Source organism: Pelophylax lessonae (assembly GCF_965119305.1).
Source record: "Pelophylax lessonae genome assembly, chromosome: 4".
Classification (NCBI taxonomy): domain Eukaryota; kingdom Metazoa; phylum Chordata; class Amphibia; order Anura; family Ranidae; genus Pelophylax; species Pelophylax lessonae.
The window spans coordinates 483,793,040-483,805,317 of record NC_138771.1 but is presented as its reverse complement, the minus strand read 5'-3'; the positions used below and the strand labels follow the sequence as shown (position 1 = coordinate 483,805,317).

The window sequence follows — 12,278 nt, the reverse complement described above, 5'->3', positions numbered from 1 at the left end:
ATCAACCAGGCAAATATTGTATCCCCAAAAAGGGTAGCAGTAGAGAACCTCACACGAGATAACAGTAATAGGAGCAATAATTTATGCCACAACAAGTAGGGTTTTTTTTACCTGAACTGCGTGTCAAACTGGGACAGTCTCATGTAAGAGCAGAAATATCAGAGACCCAACTATGCCATACCTTTTCAAAATTCTTAGGGAAGCCTCTATTCAAGTAAGTAGCTTTATACAGAGGCAACGCCTTATTAGTTAGAACTTTTTAAAAAGCCTTTGCCTTCTTACAATGCAATAAAATTGCTTTGCGAGCATAGGGGTTCTCTGTGCCCTAAGAGGCACCAGCTCCTCTACCAATCCAAATAGACACATGGAGATGGTCATAGGTATCTGAAGAGCTGTGGGGTTTTTAAGGGCTCGGTCCACCCCTTGCTAGAAGTCCTGTATTAGTGGAAAGTACCAGAAAATGTGCTCAAAATCTGTTGGGGAATACTTACAGTACCAGCAGTCCCCCAAATCAGAAGTGTAAATATTGGTAGGGGTATAATAAATTCTGTGTAAGATTTTAACTTGAATGAGGAGGTCCCTAGCTGACACCACGTAGCAAAAGTGGTAATCCTAAATGTCATCCCATTCATCAACCTAAAAGTTAGATATCACTGACATCCACTGCTCTCGACACTGCGGCACTTTTCAAGGGGTTTTGGCCTTGGTTAGGCTGGGTTCACACTGTGTGCTGAGCAACTTGCAGCAGGGAGTCCGATGTGTCCCTGTTCACGGTTTCAGGTCCAAATTCAGTCCAAATTTTTGGCTGAATTTAGACCCGAAACAGACCAGAAGATGCACAGGACCCTTCTGCAAACCGCTCCACAGCAGTCCAGGAGCTGTGTGCAGTGCCATCTTAAGAGCATTAAAGGGCCCCGGGCAATGCAGTGCACTGGGGCCCTGCCTACACAATCACCCACAAGAATAAAAATGCAAATTATCAATAAGGCGATATTTATTGGTACAGCAGTGCCAGGCTAATGACAGCTTCCAAGTTCAGCGGCTGGGTCCGGTGAACACACACACACGGATGGGAGTCCGACTTGACTGTCCTGTGTGTTCCTGTTCCCATGGAGGCGGACAGGCATTCCTGCAGTTGTGGGCTCCCCATCCATGGCCCAAGTGGCCTTACAGCAGAGCAAGGCCGACAGACGCTTGCCACCTGCTAAGTTCGGCAGTGGGATGCACACGGGAATCAAGACTAATGCCTGGCTGGGGCTGGGTCGCTTGGCTGGTGGGGGCCCTCAGGCAACTTCCCAGCATGCCTATTTGGTAAGATGGCCCTGGCTGTGTGAACTGGCTCTATTGAGAGTCGATCACAATCTCTTGACATGCGAATTGGATGTGGGGAAACCGGCATCCAATTTGCACCAGTGTGTGAACCCAGCCTGACTGTAAACAGCTCCTTGTAGACCTCAGACAAAGTATTTTTAGCAGCTCTGATCCCAGTAACCACTCCAGATCAGAAGATTGAGTTTGTAAGCTAGTATTACCAAATTGGGAGGGGAGGGCATTTTTGGTGTTTTTTTTACAATGCCAAACGTGTACAAAAAATGCCGCATGGAAGACTTTTAAAAACGCAACTGACCACCAGCTGACTGAAGAGTTCCAAAGGATTTAATGGACATGCATTTTTCTTCCGCTTTTGGTAAGCTAAAAACTGATCAGCGTGAAAGGGCCCTAATGCCTGAAGCTACATGAGCTGATTTTGGGACAGACATGGGTATTTTGGCCCCAAAGACTTCAATAGGAATGCCTGAAAATGCTCAAATGAAACATTTTCATACGCTTTTTCAGACGTATTTCAGGCATTTTTGAGCCTATAAGAGCTGGTATCCTCCCCCCTGGTGCTTTCAATTGGTTAATACAAAAACGCCTAAATACACTTATAAAAATCTTGTAATACACTGCTATACCAGGAGCTCTTTGTCATTCTCATTACGTACAGGGACAATATACTGTACAATCTGTGCATACATTTTTTCTCTGTGATGTCCTTGTTCCACACACTTTGTACAGTCCTTGCTGCCCTCCCCTCAGCCATCCCAGATACTCTTCACCTTCCTGAAGAAAAGATTGTGGGATCATTCCTCATAATCTAGAATATACAATCACAGCATGATTACACAGTAGCCATGAGATGGAATATCTCCAGGAATTCTAATCAAATCTCTATTTCTATCCCTCCTCCGTCTCTCACTCCCCGTCCGGATAATCCGGTAATTGAATATAATTTCTGGGCTGCCGTCATATTAATGTGTTTCCATTTAAAAATAAACAACTCAGGGCCGCCGCAAATCCTGCGGAGCCTCTTTATCATGCTGGCAGTTTAATTCTTTGTACAATAAGCACAGAAAAGGCAGATTGGGGTGTTAAAAATTACACTTTCTTCCCAAATGTAATTATGCGTGGATGCTCCATAGCCGTGGCATGGTCCAACTTGTGACACAAGATAAATATACACAATACTACCAACAGTATTGGGATGCCTGCCTTAACACGCACATGATCTTTAATGGCATCCCAGTCTAAAGGCCCGTACACACAATAAGAAAATCGGAAGTAACATTTTTTCGGACGAACGATCTGCTGATTTTCAGATTGTTAGTATGGTGCTTTTGACAGCCGATTACAAATTTTCGTACAACAAAAACTGGATGTGCAGGCTATAAAATGTTTATAGTATGTGACCACAACGTCCGATTAAACAATTAGTACAGTTTCTTCTGAAAAAAATCGTAAGATCAAGACTATGCATGCTCGGAAACTAAAGAATACATACAAAACAATTCAACTCATTACATCACTTCTGAAGTTGAATTCTGCCGTATGACAATTTTCGTATGTAAGTAACCTCTTCACTTTCGATGTTAGACTAACATGCAACAAAAAATGGACGAAAATGTATCCGATAATCTGATCGTGTGTACGAGGCTTTAGTCTGTAGGGTTTAATATTGAGTTGTCCCACCCTTTGCAGATATAACAGCTTTAACTATTCTGGGAAGGCTGTCCACAAGGTTTAGGAGTGTGTCTATGGGAATGTTTGACCATTCTTCGGGAAGCACATTTGTGAGGTCAGGCATGGAGACAAGAAGGCCTGACTCGCAGTCTGCACTCTAATTCATCCCAAAGGTGTTCTATCGGGTTGAGGTCAGGACCCCAAACTCACTCATCCATGTTTTTATGGACCTTGCTTTGTGCACTGGTCCAAATCATTTGGTGGAGGGGGGGTTGTGGTGTGGGGACAATTGTGGGAACAGTTTGGGGACGGCAACTTTCTGTTCCAACATGACTGCGCACCAATGCACAAGGTAGGGTCCATGAGCGAGTTTGGGCAGAAGGAACTTGACTAGCCTGCACAAAGCCCTGACCTCAACCCAATAGAACACATTTGGGGTGAATTAGAGCGCAGACTGCGAGCCAGGCCTTCTCGCCAACATCAGTGCCTGACTTCACAAATGCGCTTCTGGAAGAATGGTCAAACATTCCCATAGACACACTCCTAAACCTTGTGGACAGCCTTCCCAGAAGAGTTGAAGCTGTTATAGCTACAAAGGGTGGGCCAACTCAATATTGAACCCTACAGACTAAGACTGGGATGCCGTTAAAGTTCATGCGTGTGTAAAGGCAGACACCCCAATACTTTTGGCAATATAGTGTATATTCATATGTTGGAAGTTACCTAAGTTTGAAGTTTGACCCCCCCAGCACAAATCCTCTCCCCTCCCAAAGCACCCTCTAGCACATATCCTTTAAACCCCACGCCCCTAAATCAAAGATACCATCCCAACTCCATTCATCACCCCAATCCCATCCTGGCTCCATCCGCCCCCCCCCCGATCCCATCCCGGCTCCATTTTTCCCCCAAATCCCATTCTGGCTCCATTCACCACCCTGATCCCATCTCGGCTCCATCCACCACCCCGATCCCATCCCAGCTCCATCCTTCTCTCCCTATCCCATCCCGCTCCATCCTTCCCCCTGACCCCATCCCGGCTCCATCCACTACCCTGATCCCATCCCGGCTCCATCCATCCCCTGATCCCATTCCAGCTTCATCCTTTCCCTGTCCCACCCCGGCTCCATCCTTCACCTTGATCCAATCCCGGCTCCATCCACCACCCTGATTTCATCCCAGCTCCATCCACTGTGACAGGCTGGGGGGGGGGGGGGCATTCCAATGCACTAGCCTGCCTCAGTGCCTCGGGGGGGGGGGGGTTATATCCTGATATCTGATCGGCTAAAGTGGAGATAGCTGCTGAGCTCAGTGTACTCAATGATATGCACTGACCCAGGATGGCACCTTTTAATCCCTCTGGGTTATCTATAGAAGTGTAATTTATGACAATTTGCAATCATGTGTCATTATCAGTTATTGATCAATTTGGTTTTGTCCTGGCAGGGAAAACTTAGGGAGATCGCACCAAAGCTGTCAGATCTGGTCATTTACACCAAACCGAAGGAGTTTGTCAGTTTCCAGCATTCCCAAGCCTACCAGAAATTCTACGAAAATAATTCAGTGTCCGAGACAGTAGCGCAGCAGCTGGTCCAGCATTCAGGTACTCTAGGGGAGATAACAAAGGGACTATGGAGTATGAAGAGTCAGCTCTTTGAGGTCCTTGACAACCAAGCCCATTTATTTATGAATATGTTGCTGTGGGCAGCAATACTGTAAGTCTTCTGTCGATCAATTCTCTTCCTGCGGTTTTAGAGTTTTTGTAGTTTCAGAAAGAATGAATATTTTACACACGATTTTGGGTCATCGCAGACTCCATGCATGAAATAAACAGAATTAAATTTTCATGGCAGCTCAGAGGATGAAATTCTGGCGAGTCGCCAGTCCAATCTGGATTTGACTCTCTGCCGTTTCATCTTTTGCGCTATAAAATTAAAACATAAATTACAGTGCCTTGCGAAAGTATTTGGCCCCTTGAACTTTTCGACCTTTTGCCACATTTCAACCTTTAAAACATAAAGATATAAATGTGGAAAAAGGTTGCAAAGTTCAAGGGGGCCGAATACTTTCACAAGGCACTGTATATAAGGATATGTCACTAACAGGGTTACCAATGGTACAAGGAATGCCAATTGACATACAAGGTATCGCTGTCTGTCGCTCAGAAATCAGCAAGCACACTTGCAGATTGTCGTGAGAATCCCAAGTTTCCCAGTCTTTACCCAGGTTACAGTTGTACAACAGCATGAGCACTCTAATGTTTCATGGGTACCATGAGATGTCAAGAACCCAAACCCACAGAAACTAGCTAACTGGGGCCTGGACTGGACCTTGCTTGGTGTATAAGGAAATGAGGGCAAGATGTACTTTGGATAGGTAAAGCCAGCTGTGAAAGTATTGTCACAACCTGCAATAACACTGGCCAGCACTAGAGAGAGCCACCACTTCATCTAGATCTAGCTGGCTGGCCACAAATTGTAAATGCAATCTGATGTACTCTAAGGCTGGCCATACATTATACAATTTTCTTTTTCAATTTCCTTTAGATTTACCTTCAACCATGTAGTGCAAGGGCCTGCCTGACTGCATACAAATTGAAAGTGTTTAGGTCTGACCTCATATTATATGGTTTTGGTAAATCTAAAGAAAAATTGTACAAGAAAATTGTATAATGTATGCAAGCCTATGAGTTAGGGAGAAGTCTAGCAATTAGCCTACACATCTAGTATTCCTTTAGCTACCCTGTAAACTAGAATCCATGTGTTATTCACTTTTCCCACACATACCCACGCACCCGATACACGGCATGTGATATTTTTCCATCACCTAGAACAGCCTTTTTCAACCAGGGTGCCCAGGCACACTGGGGTGCCTTGAGGCTTCTTCAGGGGTGCCTTGGCAAAATGTCTAAAAATTGTATACAAGCCAGCAGGTGGATGAAGCCTGCCTTTTAGTTACAGAAAGCAACAGGTTTTCATTATGCACCATTACGACTTTCTAGACACCAATGATGATGAGGAGAATGTCTGTTGCCTCCACAGCATCCTTGTTTGACTCTCCTCTGCCCCTCTCTCAGCACTGGGGTGACATTAGCTGACTGAAAGATTGAGGGAGAAGAAGAACATTGGGTTACTAGTCAGTACCAGTGTGTGTAGCACTACTCCCGAGGGAGCTGCTGATGACGGGTTCCCCTGGGTTACCATTAGCAACAGTAGAACATTCTGACATGTTTCCAAGTGTTTTTACCTCAGACAAGGTTTTTAGGTTTTATTAGGAACTTGGATAGGAGAAGGGGTGAGTGGGATACTCCAACTGAACTGAACTATACACAATAGGCAGGGACGATATAGAAAGTGCTGATTGACGCTTGTTAACGCTGACTGACGCTGGTTAACGCTGTTTGAGCTAGTCACAGCTAGGCCACTTACTTTACTTTGCCTTTAACTGTAAAAAGAGTCCCTTTAGCTTCCTAAGTTTTTCCAGAAGTATTCTGCCCAGCAGCTCCACTTGGTCAGCACACTGGATCCTTCTGCAGCACAGCTCAACCCCCGGTCCCTAGGCTGACTGCCTGGACCATCTTCCTCACATCAGCAGGAGGAGAGACAGCTGTCCTCCCCCCAAAAGACACCCTGTCACATACCCCCTCCGGATTTATTCCCAATCCCAGGATCCATTACAGCAATGCCCACCCACTGGGACAGTCATAAACCCTGGTGTGCTATTGGCTAAGTTTCCTCCACTGTCCAACAAGGTCCCTCATTGGATACAGTGGGTAGACTCCCCAGACTCAACAGGTCACACCTGAAAGCATCTGACAGGCTAACTAACAGATCAGAACCTCCTGATAAGCAGAACAGGGTTACACATATGCTTTGCCTAGCTAGCACCTACCTGGGAGGGTGCTACATGTGCAAAAGTGTATTTGCTTTGGAAGAAAACATCACCTTTAACGTTGGGTGTTCTGTGTGTGGATGTTGCTGCATTATCCACTTGCTGACTGCCGCGCGACTATATACTGCAGCAGTCAGCCTCTCCTGGGCAATGTGACGTATGGGTACATCACTCGCCCACGAGCCTGTAGGGGGCGAGCGCGCGCCGCCGGCGGCACGCTCCCGCCCCCACTCGTTCCCTGCCATCCCCGCGTGTGTGACCGGCGGCTCCAATGTCCGCCGGCCACTCGCAATCTCCCTCAGGAGAGGGAGAAAGACAGACGGCTGATATAAACACAGCCGTCTGTCATTCTCCCTTAGATCATCACAGAGGCTATGCGATCCTGCTATGTAGGATCGTATGTCTCTGTGATGATCTAACAAGCCACGCCCCTGACAGTTAGAATCACGCCCCTAGGGACATACTTAACCCATTGATCACCAATAAAGTTAACCCTTTCATTTTGACAGTAACAGTGCATATTTATAGCACTGATTACTGTAGTAATGTCACTGGTACTCCCAAAAGTGACAAAAATGTCAGTCAGGGGTCCGATCTGTCCGCCGCAATGTTGCAGTCCCGCAAAAAAAAAACGCAGATCGCAGCCATTTCTAGTTAAAAAAAAAAAACAATAAAAATTACATAAATCTTTCCCGTAGTTAGTAAACGCAATAACTTTTGCGCAAACCAATCAAAATACGCTTATTGTGATTTTTTTTTACCAAAAATATGTAGCAGAAAACAAATTGGCCTAAAATGTTAAAAAATTTAGATTTTTACATTTTATTTTTGAGAATTTCATAAAAAAAATGTTAAAAATATTGTTATTTTTTCAAAATCGTCGCTCTTTTTTTCTTTATAGTGCAAAAAATAAAAATCGTACAGGTGATCAAATACCATCAAAAGAAAGTTCTGTTTGTGGGAAAAAAAGGACGTCAATTTAATTTTGGTACATCGTCGCGCGACCGCACAATTATCCGTTAAAGTCACGCAGTGCCGAATCACAAAATAGGGCCTGGTCTTTGAGCAGCCAAATCCTCCGGGGCTTAAGTGGTTATGCAAAACTATTAGAATAGTTTTTACATTATAGAATGGGGTGCTTCGAGACTGTCCATAATTTTAAAGGGTGCCTTGACTGAAAAAAGGTTGAGAAACACTGATCTAGAAGTTTGTCAGCTGACTGGTTTGCTAGGCAACCATACACAGGGACAGATCTCTGTCTGGCAGATCTGGTAACTTAAACTGCATGCCATCTCCAAACACACAGTGAAATTGCATACAGATTGGCGCAAAGGCTGAGCATACAGACACTGGTAACACAATGCAACAATCTCTCTAGGAATATGAGTGTAAGGGTCCTTTCACACGGGCTTTCTGCCCAACGGACTCCGTTTTGCTCAGCGGGGATCGATCCGCTGATCCCCGCTGAACAGGCGGATGACAGCTCCGCCTCAGCTTACTTTGCAGAGACAGACCTGTCAGATTCCCGCTCTCCTCTATGGGAGATCAGATGAAAACGGACCGCCCGCCCGTTTTTATCCGATCCAATCATGGACCACTAAGGATCGGAGAGCAGGGGGTGTCAGCGGAGATGTCACCACTACCATCCGCTGCTCCATAGGGGTGCATGGAGCATCCGATCAGGTCCGTCTGAAAAACTAACAGGCGGACCTGATCGGAAAGCCCGTGGGAAAGGGACATTAGGGCTCTTTCACACTTGTAGTCCATCGGACGGACTCCGCTTTTCTCGCAGCAGGAGGACAGCTGTGTCTCTGCGCTGTGTGCGGAGACACAGCTGTCAGTTCCCCATGCATCTCTATGGGGGAAATCGGATGGGAACGGACCCTTGGTCCGTTCTCATCCGATCCCATCCGATCCGCTGGACGGATGGAAAATAGGGTTTCCATACATCCAGATTTGACGGATCGGGTCGGATGTCAGCGGACATACACTGCTCGAAGTTCTGACAGAGGCACCTGCCTCTGTCAGAATACACTGATTGGCTACAGCTGCTAATCGAGGATTGAGGAAAAATTTCCAACGTGTCCCTAGTGCGGAACAGACTATAAGAAAATCGGGCGAACGATTGTCGATTTTCGAATGCAATACACTGCTCGATTCTATGCATTCAGATAAAAAAACGTTCTGTGTGCAGCAGCCCCCCTGATACTTAGCTGAGCCCCATCTCTGTCCAGCGATGTCCACGAGGGTCTCGGCTGTCTGAGACTCTCCCTCCTGATTGGCTGAGACATTGGCTCCCGCTGCTGTCAATCAAAGTCAGTCAGCCAAGCAGGAGAGAGAGGGGGTGGGGGCGGGCCACAACTCCATGTCTGAATGGACACACGGATCTGTGACTGGGCTCATGTGCCTCACCAGGGGGGAGAGGCCAGGAGCACTGAAGAGGGACCCGAGAAGAGGATGCGGGCAGCTCTGTGCAAATCCACTGCAACAGAGCAGGTAAGTATAAGATGTTTGTTATTTTTATTGAAACAAAAAAAAAAACAAGACTTTACAATCACTTTAAGACAGAAGTCCTTCAAGCAGCCAACTACTGTCGAGCAGGGATGACCTCACACTGTTTAAAATCTGAGAATTTTCCTTGATTAGTGGCTGCAGCCAATCAGCTGCGGCTGCTGATCAGTGTATTCTGGCAGGAACAGGTGCTACTGTCAGAATACAATGTCCCAGTGTAAGGGCTCTTTCACACGGGCGGTCCGATCAGATCCGCCTGTCAGTTTTTTAGGCGGATCTGATCGGATCCTCCATGCAGCTCTATGGGGCAGCGGGTGTCAGCGGAGGTCACCTCCGCTGACACCCGCTGCCATCCGCATCCGATCCTGTGCTGAAATCTGGACGGATGGAAACCCTATTTTTCCATCCGTTCAGTAATCGGAGCAGAGCGGATCTGATGAGAGCGGACAGGCGGTCCGCTCTCCTCCGATCCCCCATAGAGGGCAGCGGGGGCTGAGACACCTCCCTCTCCGCTCTGCAAGCGGAGACGGAGCTGTCATCCGCCCGGCTCAGCGGGGATCGCGGATCGATCCCCGTTGAGCAACACGGATCCGCCTGCGGAGGCGGACCGTGTGAAAGAAGCCTAAGGGGGATTCTTACCTCATTTGTATGGATGGAGGAATCTGTATTTTTTTTTTGCTCAGCCCACTGGCAGTAATGTAGAAATAATTAACCGTGTATGTCCAGTTTTAGCTTAAAGAGGATCTCCAGGCACCTGTCAAAAAAATAAGTCAGCAGTTTCAAAAAGCGTAGCTGCTGACTTTTCAAAAACAGCCACTCACCTGTCCCACAGTCCAGTGGTGAGCTCACCCCAGCCGTCTTCATCCTCTGTCCTCCCTCAGAGGCACGAGCATCTTCACTATGGGCACCCGGCTATGACAGCTTGCGGCTTCACAGCCGGGTGCCCACTGCGCATGCGCGATCCACGCTGCGCATCCAGACTGGTGGATGCAGTCCTCTGGGACCTGTAGGTGTCCCAGAAGCCCAGAAGACCGCAGGGGGGAGGGAGGAGAACTTCTGTTGCTGAGCACTGTGGCGCTCAGAACAGAAATGGGAGCCTCTGTCTGTGGGGCTGCCCACTTGCTGCCTGCAAGACCTGCTCCCCACCCCCGTCCTCAAAAGGGCCAATTGAGAAAAAGGAGCGGGGGACCAGTCCTTAAAGCGGAACTTCCCCTTTTGGGTGAAATTCAGCTTTAATGCTGAGAAGCCACTTATTAGTTTTAAGATTTAGGCCCCGTTCACACTGGGGCGATCCGACTTCCCGGGGCGATCTCACAGGTCGCGGCGCGCTGCTCGCACCGCGACCTCGGAGCGGCCGGCACGGACTTCATAACATTGAAGTCAATGCAGGTCGCTCCAGGTCGCCCCAAAGAAGCTCCGGACCCTTTTTCTAAGTCGTAGCGACTTGTGTCGCTCCTATTAGAACGGGTCCACAGCTTCTCTATGGCAGGCGACCTGTCAGGCGACCAGGGGGCTTAACATTCCAGTGCATAACAATATGTATAAACATTACAACTACAAAAATAAAAAAAATAAAATAAAAAAGGACATGCAAGATTTGGCTATTCATTATGAAATATAAGTCAGAAAACACAGAAATAAACTTTTACTGTATGGTTTATCCTGCTGGCAGGGGCACACCAAGGAAGATTTGTAGACATCATGTTCAGAACATTCTCCTGGATAAATACAATGTTCATATTTCATGCCTCTCAAATTTTTGAGATATGAAGCGAGCTAGACTCTTACGCTTGGCCAATCAAGGGTAATTTTTATGTAAAGGAGAGTGCATGATGCATCAGGCCCTCATTCTGACATTCGCTTTCAAATTGGGTCATGTGGAGTTGGAAAAGGTGCGTGTTCGGGAGTGAATGAAAGTGTTACTAAACCCACAACCGTAAAATCAGTCTGTATATACAGTGAAGCATGCTTGTTATACTTACTGTGGAACCTAAGGGGTTAATCCTCCACAAACGCTTTTTGATCCTGTCTTCTCTGATTTGCCCCTTTTTCCACAGTCCCCAATCAATTTCCTGATAGAACAAAACCTTGGGAGCACTCTGCACATACTCAGTTTGGTATGTGTTGCTAGAGGGTTTTTTCTTTCTGGGGAGGGTGAATGTGATCAACACAGGGCCAATCAGCACTGTCCAGACAGAGGGTCAGGGGTCCTGCAGGCTGCAGCCTCATAGGACAGTGAGAGGAGATTTAAAAGGTTTCCTACAAGCTTTAACCAGACACTCGTAGAAGTCATAAGACTGCTATATACTGCTGATGAGAAAAGATATTTAGCAGTTTATATTTACTAAAATAGTTGCATTTCAATGTGCTGTGGGAGACCAGATATAGAGAATGCAGGCTCCTGGGTCTAGTAGCATTTTAGGTGTGAGAGTTGCAGAATCCTAAGTGGTCCCAATGACAAAAGGTCTGGGTGTTGTAGCACATGAAGTCAGTTGATAACCATGCTGCCTTGGTAATGCAATGCAGTGCCAGTGTTTTGTTTTTCTATTTCAAATAATGGTTACAAGCATTATCCTGTAAGCCAGGTTCTGTGGATTTCCCAGTATGGGAAATAAAGGTGAAGGAGATGGTAAAATGTTATATGTTCAAAATGCATGATTGCCAATGTGCTAGGTCATTCCTAGGCTCTCATCAAATGTACCGCAATCTGGTATAATTTACCTTCTGGGAATGACATCCCTTCATTTTCTTTCGTCCTAGTTACTATGTTATTGTGGGCAAGTTTAGAAGCTAGATTAGAAGATAGATTAAACACACTTATAAAATACGATGATGCAATGTGGATCAGGATTGTTTTTAGAAGGTATAAGATGCGGGAG

General features: G+C 46.5%; 1 protein-coding gene across 1 annotated transcript in view; it reads left to right on the top strand.

The window, feature by feature from the left end:
* PLCZ1 (phospholipase C zeta 1) overlaps nucleotides 1–12,278 on the top strand; it is a gene marked incomplete at its 5' end in the record, with an annotated part of 72,493 nt that overhangs the window by 38,111 nt on the left and 22,104 nt on the right. Inside the window, one exon of the mRNA XM_082253633.1 lies at nucleotides 4,444–4,600. Coding sequence (XP_082109759.1) covers nucleotides 4,444–4,600 — 157 coding nt within the window. The remainder of the gene's footprint in view (nucleotides 1–4,443; nucleotides 4,601–12,278) is intronic.